This window comes from Engystomops pustulosus, chromosome 9, assembly GCF_040894005.1.
Source record: "Engystomops pustulosus chromosome 9, aEngPut4.maternal, whole genome shotgun sequence".
Classification (NCBI taxonomy): Eukaryota; Metazoa; Chordata; class Amphibia; order Anura; family Leptodactylidae; genus Engystomops; species Engystomops pustulosus.
Genome location: NC_092419.1, coordinates 107,927,454 through 107,943,533, shown reverse-complemented (window position 1 = coordinate 107,943,533; position 16,080 = coordinate 107,927,454). Strand labels below are relative to the sequence as shown.

The 16,080-nt window shown below is 51.1% G+C and overlaps 1 protein-coding gene across 2 annotated transcripts in view; it reads right to left on the bottom strand.

Annotated features, from left to right (window-relative positions):
* The window catches only part of NPDC1 (neural proliferation, differentiation and control 1), a 94,350-nt gene extending 78,477 nt beyond the window's left edge, over positions 1-15,873 (bottom strand). The window contains exon 1 of one of the 2 annotated variants that reach the window (XM_072125472.1): positions 15,680-15,873. In XM_072125472.1, coding sequence (XP_071981573.1) covers positions 15,680-15,767 — 88 coding nt within the window. In that variant the 5' untranslated portion in view covers positions 15,768-15,873. The remainder of the gene's footprint in view (positions 1-15,679) is intronic. The other variant, XM_072125470.1, reaches the window with a different exon arrangement.
* Positions 15,874-16,080: the final 207 nt, after the last annotated feature.

Here is a 16,080-nt window from a genome sequence, read left to right as displayed (position 1 = left end):
GTGCTCTGACCCCTCTGTGACTACACCCCCCATACACAGGGAGCTGCCATGTCCTGTGTGTCCTGACACCTTTCTATCATAGCCAGCAGTGGTCAGGGGTCAGCATGGGCGCTCTGACCCCTCTGTGACTACACCCCCATACACAGCGAGCTGCCATGTCCTGTGTGTCCTGACACCTTTCTATCATAGCCAGCAGTGGTCAGGGGTCAGCATGGGTGCTCTGACCCCTCTGTGATTACACCCCCCATACACAGCGAGCTGCTATGTCCTGTGTGTCCTGACACCTTTCTATCATAGCCAGCAGTGGTCAGGGGTCAGCATGGGTGCTCTGACCCCTCTGTGATTACACCCCCCATACACAGCGAGCTGCCATGTCCTGTGTGTCCTGACACCTTTCTATCATAGCCAGCAGTGGTCAGGGGTCAGCATGGGCGCTCTGACCCCTCTGTGACTACACCCCCATACACAGCGAGCTGCTATGTCCTGTGTGTCCTGACACCTTTCTATCATAGCCAGCAGTGGTCAGGGGTCAGCATGGGCGCTCTGACCCCTCTGTGACTACACCCCCCATACACAGTGAGCTGCCATGTCCTGTGTGTCCTGACACCTTTCTATCATAGCCAGCAGTGGTCAGGGGTCAGCATGGGTGCTCTGACCTCTCTGTGACTACACCCCCCATACACAGCGAGCTGCCATGTCCTGTGTCCTGACACCTTTCTATCATAGCCAGCAGTGGTCAGGGGTCAGCATGGGTGCTCTGACCCCTCTGTGACTACACCCCCCATACACAGCGAGCTGCCATGTCCTGTGTGTCCTGACACCTTTCTATCATAGCCAGCAGTGGTCAGGGGTCAGCATGGGCGCTCAGACCTCTCTGTTACTACACCCCCCATACACAGCGAGCTGCCATGTCCTGTGTGTCCTGACACCTTTCTATCATAGCCAGCAGTGGTCAGGGGTCAGCATGGGTGCTCTGACCCCTCTGTGACTACACCTCCCCATACACAGCGAGCTGCCATGTCCTGTGTAACCTGACACCTTTCTATCATAGCCAGCAGTGGACAGGGGTCAGCATGGGCGCTCTGACCCCTCTGTGACTACACCCCCCATACACAGTGAGCTGTCATGTCCTGTGTGTCCTGACACCTTTCTATCATAGCCAGCAGTGGTCAGGGGTCAGCATGGGTGCTCTGACCTCTCTGTGACTACACCCCCCATACACAGCGAGCTGCCATGTCCTGTGTGTCCTGACACCTTTCTATCATAGCCAGCAGTGGTCAGGGGTCAGCATGGGCACTCTGACCTCTCTGTGACTACACCCCCCATACACAGCGAGCTGCCATGTCCTGTGTCCTGACACCTTTCTATCATAGCCAGCAGTGGTCAGGGGTCAGCATGGGCGCTCTGACCCCTCTGTGACTACACCCCCCGTACACAGCGAGCTGCCATGTCCTGTGTGTCCTGACACCTTTCTATCATAGCCAGCAGTGGTCAGGGGTCAGCATGGGCGCTCTGACCCCTCTGTGACTACACCCCCCATACACAGCGAGCTGCCATGTCCTGTGTGTCCTGACACCTTTCTATCATAGCCAGCAGAGGTCAGGGGTCAGCATGGGGGCTCTGACCTCTCTGTGACTACACCCCCCATACACAGCGAGCTGCCATGTCCTGTGTGTCCTGACACCTTTCTATCATAGCCAGCAGTGGTCAGGGGTCAGCATGGGTGCTCTGACCCCTCTGTGATTACACCCCCCATACACAGCGAGCTGCCATGTCCTGTGTGTCCTGACACCTTTCTATCATAGCCAACAGTGGTCATGGGGTAAGCATGGGCGCTCTGACCCCTCTGTGACTACACCCCCCACACACAGCGAGCTGCCATGTCCTGTGTGTCCTGACACCTTTCTATCATAGCCAGCAGAGGTCAGGGGTCAGCATGGGGGCTCTGACCTCTCTGTGACTACACCCCCCATACACAGCGAGCTGCCATGTCCTGTGTGTCCTGACACCTTTCTATCATAGCCAGCAGTGGTCAGGGGTCAGCATGGGTGCTCTGACCCCTCTGTGATTACACCCCCCATACACAGCGAGCTGCCATGTCCTGTGTGTCCTGACACCTTTCTATCATAGCCAGCAGTGGTCAGGGGTCAGCATGGGTGCTCTGACCCCTCTGTGACTACACCCCCCATACACAGTGAGCTGCTATGTCCTGTGTGTCCTGACACCTTTCTATCATAGCCAGCAGTGGTCAGGGGTCAGCATGGGTGCTCTGACCTCTCTGTGACTACACCCCCCATACACAGCGAGCTGCCATGTCCTGTGTCCTGACACCTTTCTATCATAGCCAGCAGTGGTCAGGGGTCAGCATGGGTGCTCTGACCCCTCTGTGACTACACCCCCCCATACACAGCGAGCTGCCATGTCCTGTGTGTCCTGACACCTTTCTATCATAGCCAGCAGTGGTCAGGGGTCAGCATGGGTGCTCTGACCCCTCTGTGACTACACCCCCCATACACAGCGAGCTGCCATGTCCTGTGTGTCCTGACACCTTTCTATCATAGCCAGCAGTGGTCAGGGGTCAGCATGGGCGCTCAGACCTCTCTGTTACTACACCCCCCATACACAGCGAGCTGCCATGTCCTGTGTGTCCTGACACCTTTCTATCATAGCCAGCAGTGGTCAGGGGTCAGCATGGGTGCTCTGACCTCTCTGTGACTACACCCCCCATACACAGCGAGCTGCCATGTCCTGTGTGTCCTGACACCTTTCTATCATAGCCAGCAGTGGTCAGGGGTCAGCATGGGCACTCTGACCTCTCTGTGACTACACCCCCCATACACAGCGAGCTGCCATGTCCTGTGTCCTGACACCTTTCTATCATAGCCAGCAGTGGTCAGGGGTCAGCATGGGCGCTCTGACCCCTCTGTGACTACACCCCCCGTACACAGCGAGCTGCCATGTCCTGTGTGTCCTGACACCTTTCTATCATAGCCAGCAGTGGTCAGGGGTCAGCATTGGGTGCTCTGACCCCTCTGTGACTACACCCCCATACACAGTGAGCTGCTATGTCCTGTGTGTCCTGACACCTTTCTATCATAGCCAGCAGTGGTCAGGGGTCAGCATGGGTGCTCTGACCTCTCTGTGACTACACCCCCCATACACAGCGAGCTGTCATGTCCTGTGTCCTGACACCTTTCTATCATAGCCAGCAGTGGTCAGGGGTCAGCATGGGTGCTCTGACCCCTCTGTGACTACACCCCCCATACACAGCGAGCTGTCATGTCCTGTGTCCTGACACCTTTCTATCATAGCCAGCAGTGGTCAGGGGTCAGCATGGGTGCTCTGACCTCTCTGTGACTACACCCCCCATACACAGCGAGCTGTCATGTCCTGTGTCCTGACACCTTTCTATCATAGCCAGCAGTGGTCAGGGGTCAGCATGGGTGCTCTGACCCCTCTGTGACTACACCCCCCATACACAGCGAGCTGTCATGTCCTGTGTCCTGACACCTTTCTATCATAGCCAGCAGTGGTCAGGGGTCAGCATGGGCGCTCAGACCTCTCTGTGACTGCACCCCCCATACACAGTGAGCTGCCATGTCCTGTGTCCTGACACCTTTCTATCATAGCCAGCAGTGGTCAGGGGTCAGCATGGGTGCTCTGACCTCTCTGTGACTACACCCCCCATACGCAGGGAGTTGCCATGTCCTGTGTGTCCTGACACCTTTCTATCATAGCCAGCAGTGGTCAGGGGTCAGCATGGGCGCTCTGACCCCTCTGTGACTACACCCCCATACACAGCGAGCTGCCATGTCCTGTGTGTCCTGACACCTTTCTATCATAGCCAGCAGAGGTCAGGGGTCAGCATGGGGGCTCTGACCTCTCTGTGACTACACCCCCCATACACAGGGAGCTGCCATGTCCTGTGTCCTGACACCTTTCTATCATAGCCAGCAGTGGTCAGGGTTCAGCATGGGCGCTCTGACCCCTCTGTGACTACACCCCCCGTACACAGCGAGCTGCCATGTCCTGTGTGTCCTGACACCTTTCTATCATAGCCAGCAGTGGTCAGGGGTCAGCATGGGCGCTCTGACCCCTCTGTGACTACACCCCCCATACACAGCGAGCTGCCATGTCCTGTGTGTCCTGACACCTTTCTATCATAGCCAGCAGAGGTCAGGGGTCAGCATGGGGGCTCTGACCTCTCTGTGACTACACCCCCCATACACAGCGAGCTGCCATGTCCTGTGTGTCCTGACACCTTTCTATCATAGCCAGCAGTGGTCAGGGGTCAGCATGGGTGCTCTGACCCCTCTGTGATTACACCCCCCATACACAGCGAGCTGCCATGTCCTGTGTGTCCTGACACCTTTCTATCATAGCCAGCAGTGGTCAGGGGTAAGCATGGGCGCTCTGACCCCTCTGTGACTACACCTCCCATACACAGAGAGCTGCTATGTCCTGTGTGTCCTGACACCTTTCTATCATAGCCAGCAGGGGTCAGGGGTCAGCATGGGTGCTCTGACCTCTCTGTGACTACACCCCCCATACACAGGGAGCTGCCATGTCCTGTGTGTTCTGACACCTTTCTATCATAGCCAGCAGTGGTCAGGGGTCAGCATGGGTGCTCTGACCTCTCTGTGACTACACCCCCCATACACAGGGAGCTGCAATGTCCTGTGTGTTCTGACACCTTTCTATCATAGCCAGCAGTGGTCAGGGGTCAGCATGGGCGCTCTGACCCCTCTGTGACTACACCCCCCATACACAGCGAGCTGCCATGTCCTGTGTCCTGACACCTTTCTATCATAGCCAGCAGTGGTCAGGGGTCAGCATGGGTGCTCTGACCCCTCTGTGACTACACCTCCCCATACACAGCGAGCTGCCATGTCCTGTGTGTCCTGACACCTTTCTATCATAGCCAGCAGTGGTCAGGGGCCAGCATGGGCGCTCTGACCTCTCTGTGACTACACCCCCCATACACAGCGAGCTGCTATGTCCTGTGTCCTGACACCTTTCTATCATAGCCAGCAGTGGTCAGGGGTCAGCATGGGCGCTCTGACCCCTCTGTGACTACACCCCCCGTACACAGCGAGCTGCCATGTCCTGTGTGTCCTGACACCTTTCTATCATAGCCAGCAGTGGTCAGCGTGGGCGCTCTGACCCCTCTGTGACTACACCCCCCATACACAGCGAGCTGCCATGTCCTGTGTGTCCTGACACCTTTCTATCATAGCCAGCAGAGGTCAGGGGTCAGCATGGGGGCTCTGACCTCTCTGTGACTACACCCCCCATACACAGCGAGCTGCCATGTCCTGTGTGTCCTGACACCTTTCTATCATAGCCAGCAGTGGTCAGGGGTCAGCATGGGTGCTCTGACCCCTCTGTGATTACACCCCCCATACACAGCGAGCTGCCATGTCCTGTGTGTCCTGACACCTTTCTATCATAGCCAACAGTGGTCATGGGGTCAGCATGGGCGCTCTGACCCCTCTGTGACTACACCCCCCACACACAGCGAGCTGCCATGTCCCGTGTGTCCTGACACCTTTCTATCATAGCCAGCAGTGGTCAGGGGTCAGCATGGGCGCTCTGACCCCTCTGTGACTACACCCCATACACAGCGAGCTGCCATGTCCTGTGTGTCCTGACACCTTTCTATCATAGCCAGCAGAGGTCAGGGGTCAGCATGGGGGCTCTGACCCCTCTGTGACTACACCCCCCATACACAGCGAGCTGCCATGTCCTGTGTGTCCTGACACCTTTCTATCATAGCCAGCAGTGGTCAGGGGTCAGCATGGGCGCTCTGACCCCTCTGTGACTGCACCCCCCATACACAGTGAGCTGCCATGTCCTTTGTCCTGACACCTTTCTATCATAGCCAGCAGTGGTCAGGGGCCAGCATGGGCGCTCTGACCTCTCTGTGACTACACCCCCCATACACAGCGAGCTGCTATGTCCTGTGTCCTGACACCTTTCTATCATAGCCAGCAGTGGTCAGGGGTCAGCATGGGCGCTCTGACCCCTCTGTGACTACACCCCCCGTACACAGCGAGCTGCCATGTCCTGTGTGTCCTGACACCTTTCTATCATAGCCAGCAGTGGTCAGCGTGGGCGCTCTGACCTCTCTGTGACTACACCCCCCATACACAGCGAGCTGCTATGTCCTGTGTCCTGACACCTTTCTATCATAGCCAGCAGTGGTCAGGGGTCAGCATGGGCGCTCTGACCCCTCTGTGACTACACCCCCCATACACAGCGAGCTGCCATGTCCTGTGTGTCCTGACACCTTTCTATCATAGCCAGCAGAGGTCAGGGGTCAGCATGGGGGCTCTGACCTCTCTGTGACTACACCCCCCATACACAGCGAGCTGCCATGTCCTGTGTGTCCTGACACCTTTCTATCATAGCCAGCAGTGGTCAGGGGTCAGCATGGGTGCTCTGACCCCTCTGTGATTACACCCCCCATACACAGCGAGCTGCCATGTCCTGTGTGTCCTGACACCTTTCTATCATAGCCAACAGTGGTCATGGGGTCAGCATGGGCGCTCTGACCCCTCTGTGACTACACCCCCCACACACAGCGAGCTGCCATGTCCCGTGTGTCCTGACACCTTTCTATCATAGCCAGCAGTGGTCAGGGGTCAGCATGGGCGCTCTGACCCCTCTGTGACTACACCCCATACACAGCGAGCTGCCATGTCCTGTGTGTCCTGACACCTTTCTATCATAGCCAGCAGAGGTCAGGGGTCAGCATGGGGGCTCTGACCCCTCTGTGACTACACCCCCCATACACAGCGAGCTGCCATGTCCTGTGTGTCCTGACACCTTTCTATCATAGCCAGCAGTGGTCAGGGGTCAGCATGGGCGCTCTGACCCCTCTGTGACTGCACCCCCCATACACAGTGAGCTGCCATGTCCTTTGTCCTGACACCTTTCTATCATAGCCAGCAGTGGTCAGGGGTCAGCATGGGTGCTCTGACCTCTCTGTGACTACACCCCCCATACACAGGGAGCTGCCATGTCCTGTGTGTCCTGACACCTTTCTATCATAGCCAGCAGTGGTCAGGGGTCAGCATGGGTGCTCTGACCCCTCTGTGACTACACCCCCCATACACAGTGAGCTGCCATGTCCTGTGTGTCCTAACACCTTTCTATCATAGCCAGCAGTGGTCATGGGTCAGCATGGGTGCTCTGACCTCTCTGTGACTACACCCCCCATACACAGCGAGCTGCCATGTCCTGTGTCCTGACACCTTTCTATCATAGCCAGCAGTGGTCAGGGGTCAGCATGGGCGCTCTGACCTCTCTGTGACTACACCCCCCATACACAGCGATCTGCCATGTCCTGTGTGTGCTGACACCTTTCTATCATAGCCAGCAGTGGTCAGGGGTCAGCATGGGCGCTTTGACCTCTCTGTGACTGTACCCCCCATACACAGCGAGCTGCCATGTCCTGTGTGTCCTGACACCTTTCTATCATAGCCAGCAGTGGTCAGGGGTCAGCATGGGGGCTCTGACCCCTCTGTGATTGCACCCCCCATACACAGCGAGCTGCCATGTCCTGTGTCCTGACACCTTTCTATCATAGCCAGCAGTGGTCGGGGGTCAGCATGGGCACTCTGACCCCTCTGTGACTACATCCCCCATACACAGGGAGCTGCCATGTCCTGTGTGTCCTGACACCTTTCTATCATAGCCAACAGTGGTCAGGGGTCAGCATGGGTGCTCTGACCCCTCTGTGACTACATCCCCCATACACAGCGAGCTGCCATGTCCTGTGTGTCCTGACACCTTTCTATCATAGCCAGCAGTGGTCAGGGGTCAGCATGGGTGCTCTGACCCCTCTGTGACTACACCCCCATACACAGTGAGCTGCCATGTCCTGTGTGTCCTGACACCTTTCTATCATAGCCAGCAGTGGTCGGGGGTCAGCATGGGCACTCTGACCCCTCTGTGACTACATCCCCCATACACAGGGAGCTGCCATGTCCTGTGTGTCCTGACACCTTTCTATCATAGCCAACAGTGGTCAGGGGTCAGCATGGGTGCTCTGACCCCTCTGTGACTACATCCCCCATACACAGCGAGCTGCCATGTCCTGTGTGTCCTGACACCTTTCTATCATAGCCAGCAGTGGTCAGGGGTCAGCATGGGTGCTCTGACCCCTCTGTGACTACACGCCCCATACACAGCGAGCTGCCATGTCCTGTGTGTCCTGACACCTTTCTATCATAGCCAGCAGTGGTCAGGGGTCAGCATGGGCGCTCTGACCCCTCTGTGACTACACCCCCCATATACAGCAAGCTGCCATGTCCTGTGTGTCCTGACAGCTTTCTATCATAGCCAGCAGTGGTCAGGGGTCAGCATGGGCGCTGTGACCCTTTGTAAATGCAATGTTAACAGCCATGTAATCAGGTAAACCACCTCTTATTAGCTGTTGTGATGCGTTTATGCTCCATGTGAATGGACCCTCAAGGAAATTTACCACTTGGTAGACATAATTTTAAACCAAACATAGCATTAGACTGCCGTAGGTGTGCTGCCAAAGGAACTTCTCTTCTTTATTCTTGGAAATGTGCCCAATTGCCACAAAACAGTGCTCCCGTCTCTCTTATGTTGGGCGCTTTGCGCTCCCTTATTATCTTAATTATGCACGCCTCTATCGTGCTGACGCGGCTGGATTTTTCGTGCAGCAGCACTCCAAAGCAAACAGCTGCGCGCTCCCCACGGCGAATAACTATGAGCTACAGTATCTGAGAGCACGAGGATGTCACCGACTGTCGGGAAGGACAACGGGAGGGCTGAACGGGTTAGTTTATGCACGATAAAGGCGTGCATGCATAATTAGGATAATAAGGGACACAGGAGCGCCAATGTTTCATTAGCATAATGTTTTAACTGGTTTTGTGTCAACCTGGCACATTTCCAAGACTAAAGAAGATAAGGTCTTTTCTCAGCATACCCACGCCAGTCTAAATGTATATTTGGTTTGAAACTGAAAGTGGTTCATTTCCTTTAAATCTGACGATAGTCCAAGAAGGAGGATTCTTTACTGACTCTCCAAAATATAATGTATTTCAAGGCTAAAGTGCCCCTTTACCAATAACAAAAGAGCTTGCAATCTACACACCTAGTATGTGGTTAGCAATGTGTAGATTTCCAGGAAGGCTGATCTATGAGCGGTCTAGTGATTCTGCCTAATGCTCTGTAACAATACACATTATATATTACAGCCTTCCCATAGTCCTCCCGCCTCCGATACAGGAATACAGCCAGCGCTTCCGCTATTAGGCTCCACATGCCTGCTACCATGGTAAAGCGTGTTGCCAGGGGTCCAATTCAGCAGGAGGCTAATACACATTAATGGCCTCGTGTAACGTGACCCCCACAAAGCTCCTGACATAATGGCTCCGATCTCATAGTCACTGCATGAGGAATAATCCACTGGGAGATGTCTTATACCTCGATAATATGAAGCAAGGAACATCCTGCAGTAAGCACTTAAAGGGGTTGTCACAAGATTTCATGTGATCCCCTCCCCACAGAAGATAAATTAGCAATTGTGGTGGTCTCATTCCCTGTTCTTCTGTTCCATTCACTATGTAGAAGACAGTGCTGGGGAACATGTTCTGTCCACAGAGGTGCAGAATTCGTTACAGTGTAACAGAACTGATCTAACGCTCCACAGGCCATGATACAAAATCTATCCAAGCAATAAACTAACAATAGATAAGCATAAAATCTAAAGCTGACAAGCGACAGACTCCGGTAATAGTCCATAATTCAGATAATAGCCAGATAACAATATGATGGGCACAAAAATGAATTATGAGACCAATAGAAGGATCCACACTGTAAAGCGGTGACATCACTTTATCATCGCTGGGGGCACATCTGCGATTGCCTTGTGTTTTTGGGAATGGATGGGTCATATAGTCCTGCAACCCTTATACATTTTCCTTGCTTTTATAGGACCAATGTGACTTGTGCAAAGGTCTCTAAAGGTTCGGAGCCCCCCAGATATGGGACAAGTTGTGGGTATTAGGATGGGGACCTTTCTGCACTCAGTCACTAGCCTTTCCCCAGTAAGAAACAGCTGATAACAGAGAACAACAGATTATACATACAACTGTGGTACAGCGGAGTCCGGCGGTTGCCCAGACGCACAGCGATACGTAAGATTTTTATTTTACGGACAGCGACTCCGCAGGAATCCCAGCAATGTCACCTGTCAAAACCCTTTTGTATAAAAGAACAGTGTCCTTGGAGATTCTGAGTAAACTCCATAAACAGCGCAGAGATCATAAAAGTGACACAAGGGGATCAACAGGTTGGACTGGTTGGGAGTTGTGACGAGAAGGAACCCCGGCTGCGAGAGGCCAGAATCTCATCTCTACCATGGACCCAAAGGCTGAAGGTATCGTCACATACATAAACCCATGTACCAGATGACAATTATCACAGAGGCTTCCAGTCCAGCATCAGAACAATGGGCATCATAACATATAGTGAAACGCCATCAATGCAATTATTGGGCAGTCATAATATATATACATATATATATATATATATATATATATATATATATATATACAGTAATTGTCTACAGCCGCTCATCTACCTGTAGATACAGACATGGTGGACTTGCTGCAGTTGTTTTTCTTGCAAGATCTGCAGTAGAAATATGAGGCAAGTAGATGGGATATTACAAATCTAATGCAGAGAAATGGGCATGACGGGATTTTGGTCAGATCCGGCACTAGGATACCCTTCTGTGATTGTAAGGACCCGTTATCATAAAGCAAAGAATAATATCCTAGTGTTGGATCCGGCCTGCACGGACAACACATAACTGAGCACTGCCAGTAATCAGGCTCTGTTCACACTGGTGTCCAATACCTCCCCTGGGATATACACAGCACGTGCCAGGGCTACCTTTATACACTATGATGCCAATGTGACCAGCTCTGTGAGGGGGAAATATGTCATGGGCAACATCCTCTTCAGTTAAACTGTAGCAGGCTCTTCAGGTTTCTGGGAAAGCAGGGTGAGGAATCACCATGGCTGCTATTATAGCTTTCACTAGGGCGGTCACACCTGCCTGTATAATACTACACACCTTTACCAGCAGTTCAATTATTGCTGCATTGAGACTAAAATAAGAGAGAAAAAAGCAACAATAAAATAATAAAATTCGACTTTTATTACTGTGCTGATGAGTCAGAAGTGCTACGGCGGTGTTCCCAGAGCCCCTTAGTGCTGCAACTTCACAGGCTGTAACACTGTACAGGTGCATCACCCCCTCCCTCTGCCTTAATTTCACACAGTGGGGAGGGGGGGGGGGGGTGCTAAGCAAGCAGAGGGGGAAGGTGGGACTGTGTAACAGCCTATGAAGCTACAGCACAGCGGGTCTCTCGTAAAGTCCCCCATAGCAAATCTGGTTATTTAGCATATCACATACAGGAAGTCCCTGGGTTACGTACAAGATAGGGTCCGGAGATTTGTTCTTAAGTTGAATTTGTATGCAAGTCGAAACTGTATATTTTATAATTATAGACCCAGACAAATTTTGGCCCCAGTGACAATTGGAGTTTAAACATTTTTTACTGTAATGGGACCAAGGATTATCAATAAAGCTTCATTACAGACACCTTACAGCTGATCAGTGCAGTCTGGGAGTATAGTAACATCCAGAGAGGTCACCAGAGGTCAGAGGGGTCTGTCTGTAACTATGGGTTGTCTGCAAGTCCGGTGTCCTTAAGTAGGGAACCGCCTGTAATTATACATTGATTTTAGAATGGATATTAAATATAAGAACATTACTACAGTCACAGTCCTGGATCTATGAGTCAGTGTCCCTGGGTTTATCATGCTTGTATTTGAAGGTAGATTCCCTTCAATGTATACAGTTTACATGTAGAGCGATGTGTATTCATGATTACAGCCCATACAGGTGGTGTAGTCCGATTCTGCAGTCACATGCTGTGCTATGGATATTCAATGGGAAGTTTACACTTGTACATAACTAAATTATATAGAATAAATAGGCACAGCATGTTCTATACATAAAAAAGGAATATGATTGATCAACTGCATTGCACGTGTAAATATAGTCAAGACTGCTGGGCCAGACTACACAAGGCTCGATTGTAGTCTGTAACCATGGAAACACTTAGACCTGCATGGAGGAAACTGTATATACTAAATGGCAATAGGTAGGTTAACAAGACCAATTACAAAATTATTTAATTTTATATTTCACTTGCAACAGAACAATGTAAACAACCTTCGTAAGGAGATAGCACTGAATTACTAGGTACAGAGGCCGAAAAAAATTGAAAAATAGTTGGCACCCCAATAGTTGGAGTAGAGTACAGTGTTTTGGAAAGGCTTCCATATAGATTACCCCTTATATAGAAGCAGAAATTGTTATCTTAACTTCTGTTTATCTTGCAGGAAGATTTTAAGGTCGATTCCTTGGAAACTGTGAGCCGGATCGTCCTTCCAATAACACGGGCGCTGCCAGCATTCATAACATCATGTCAAGGGAGAATGCCAATTTATGCTGAGACAATGGAGTCATGTTCAACAGGAAGGAACATAGAGACTGCGAGAATCCGGCCTCAATTTATAAAGCCGTAGAAAAAGAAAAATCCCTCGAACCTGACGGCCTGTGACTAATGGTTCAGCTCCAGCCCGGCCCGTGAGAGGATAACATAACATAAAAGCCGTCAGCGGGAGGCAAGCTGTCAAATATATGCATCGATAATGGGACGGCGCAGAAAGCGGACAGGACGTCCTAATAGTAATATGCACCCGGTATAGGATCATCCGGGGCGGCGCTGCATGCAAAATAATACAGGCAGTCCCTGGGTTACGTACAAGATCAACCTACCAAGGCACCAACAGATTAGCAGGTCACCCTATGGGTTGCAATTTACAACTTCCCCGACAAAACTTTCTAAATCTGCGTGAAGGAAACCTCATTGTGGCCCCTTATTTCCAGCCAAGCAACTCAAGCTCCAAGATTTAGGGTGTGCAAAACATGGGGAACCCCTCCATTAAGCCATACATGCAGCTAACCATTCATTTCAACGCAAGATTAGAAATGTATTAGATTTTAAATATACAGAGTAAGTGCCCCAATGGGGAAAAACTTGGGTTAAAGGGTGTAGGGGTGGCATTACAGAAACAGTACAGAACGAAAAAGTGCACGCTCTCTTTTAGAAGTCTCCGCTGTAAATAGAAGGAAGCCTCAGGCTCTATAGGGGGCGGCAGCAGGAAAAAACAAACCTTTCCTGACGTGGAAAATGAGCCGGGGACAAGGGAAACCCAGAGAAACATATCTGCACAAGCTAAATAAACAGACGAGCCACGCGGGTGCAATAACACCGGAGAACAGGTTCTGCGCCTTCCCTTCTGACTCACTCCAAGAAAAAGTTCACTTCTAAGCCAAGTGCTGCCTCCCCGCCGCCCCCAACAAACATGGCGGCAAGCCAATCGCTGCCCAATGACATGTGACCAGAGTGGGGGGCTACTGTCTGATACATATATAATGTATAGTCTTCCATTCAGAGCAGAAGCCCCCTTACCCTGAATGAAAGAGGGGTCCTCCATTGCGTACACTCTACAATGATTGCATCCTGGCGCCAATGCAAAGAAAACAAACAATCATGAAATTGTACTTTTTGAGCCCTGGTTTTCCCATTGAGATAATAAAATTGCTAACAATCGAATTGACTTCTGCAAAAAAACAAAAAGTGAAGCAAGAAAACACAATATCCAGAAGAGAAAGATATTGCTGCTCCCTTCCACAAAGAGCGCCTCACCTGGCTATAGGTTGCATCTGGTAGTGCAGCTCAGCTCCACTAGAGAATATAAAAGGTGAGATGCAATACCATGGACAACCTGTGGAAAGGCGTGGTGCAATTTTTTTGGAAGAAAGATGCTATAATTTCCTAACCCCGCACAACTCATTCAGATACAATAATTGTACATCATAGGTTATGCGGGTTGCTCTTCCTTTCAGGAATCTGGTAAAGCTGGGTGACTACCTCAGAAGGAGACTACTGGTGGCCATATTGCTTGTCACCCAGCTTTTCCAGGAGTGTATAATTAAGAAACTTCTCAAGGCAGAATCTGGTAAAGCTGGGTGACAGCCTCAGAAGGAGAGCATTGGTGGCCATATTGCTCGTCACCCAGCTTTTCTAGGAGTGCATAACTAAGAAACTTCTCAAGGCAGAATCTGGTAAAGCTGGGTGACAGCCTCAGAAGGAGAGCATTGGTGGCCATATTGCTCGTCACCCAGCTTTTCCAGGATTGCAGAACTAAGAGACTTCTCAAGGCATTTTTAGCCAATTATAATAACTGTATAAAGCGCCTATGGATTTAGCGTGTAACTACATGGGAAACTACAACTCCCAGCATGACCTGATAGCTTGCAGCTATTTTACAATCATGTGATGCAGAAGTTTGCAATCTATAGGCTGCTGTTGTTGGGAAACTACAACTCCCAGCATGCCTAGACAGTCAGTGGCTGCTGTGCAACCTGTCATTCTCCAGCTGTTGGTGAACTACAACTACCAGCAAGCCCAGACAACCTGCAGCTATAATATCAGCATAAAATGCATTACTTTGCTTTGAGCCGATGGTGAACTACAACTCCCAGCGAGTCCTGATATCTCATATATATATTTTACCAGTGGGAAAAGAAGAAGAAACTCACTTTTTAATCTCCATCTGATGGTGAACCACAACTCCCAGCAAGGCCAGACAGCTTATGGCTATTATACTGACGAAAAATAAGTAGAATCCCACTTTTTAATCTCCAGCTGACGATGAACTACAACTCCCAGTATGCCGCATACAGCTCTGTAGATGGTAACCTGCAGTCTTTCATCTAGTAGGAAACTACAACTCCCAGTATGCCCTGACCAGCCTGCCCATCATGCTGGGAGATGTAGTTTCTCTACATGATGGAAACAGCTCACCCCAACAATAGGAATCCATTATTTTCTCTGCAGACGGAAATCTGCAGAGAATCATTGAATCATTTACAGACGCCCTTCAATAGGACCCCAAAACGTGACAACCACAACCCCTATCATTCTATGTGCTCCTATCCGGTGGGGGGTAGCCATTCTTTACATACCCCAAATAAAACCCTATAGAAATGACACAGTATATGGAGAGCTTATCACGTTATAAGAGACGGTATCATCCTCCATCGCTATCTATGTATATCGTACTATCCTGATGACATCATCCGGGGAATGGCGAGGACGCAGACGCACTCAGGACGCGATACTGGGGCTATGTGCTATGTATACACCGGGGCGGCAGTCATAACATATGTCAGGAGGTGCCCGGGGGATGCCAGGAGCCGAGAGAGGCGGATGTGCAAGCAGGAATACATACATACAGTATATTACATATACACACACATTATATATATATATATATACACACACACACATATCATACACGTATATACATATAGCATAGCAATAGACACATATGACTACAAGCCCATATACACAGGTTATACTACATGTATATTACACACATAGGACATATAGATTGTATACATCCACATTACCACAGATATAGCCATTAACCCCCTCCTGCCCACACATGACACCTGCACCTGTCCCTAGCCCAGCCCCATTTCTCTTACCTGGGCTCCCGGTACACATGGCCAGGAGCAGCAGACAGCAGCACACGGCGGCCCCCTGAGGGACCCCCGATCCATTAGATCCCCCCATGTCTCAGGCTGATCCGGGGAGCGGCTGCATCGTGTTCCCCGGCCCGGAGCGATCACTGACAGGAGACGCGGGGGCGCGCACACACGGCGGGAGGAGAGAGGCCGCGCATGCGCAGGCAGGCAGCCCGGGGCGCGGAGGCGCGCATTTACCTCAGGAGCGCGTTACCGGGAAATCTGAGGTAAATTATTACATAGAGGATGAGGAGTTTGTGCAGTCACAGCCATTACTATATGCGGTGTAAGGACAATAGCGTCGTCTTGAAGCAGACCCTGGTAAGAAGTGGCAAAAAATTGTAATAAAAAGATCCAAAAAG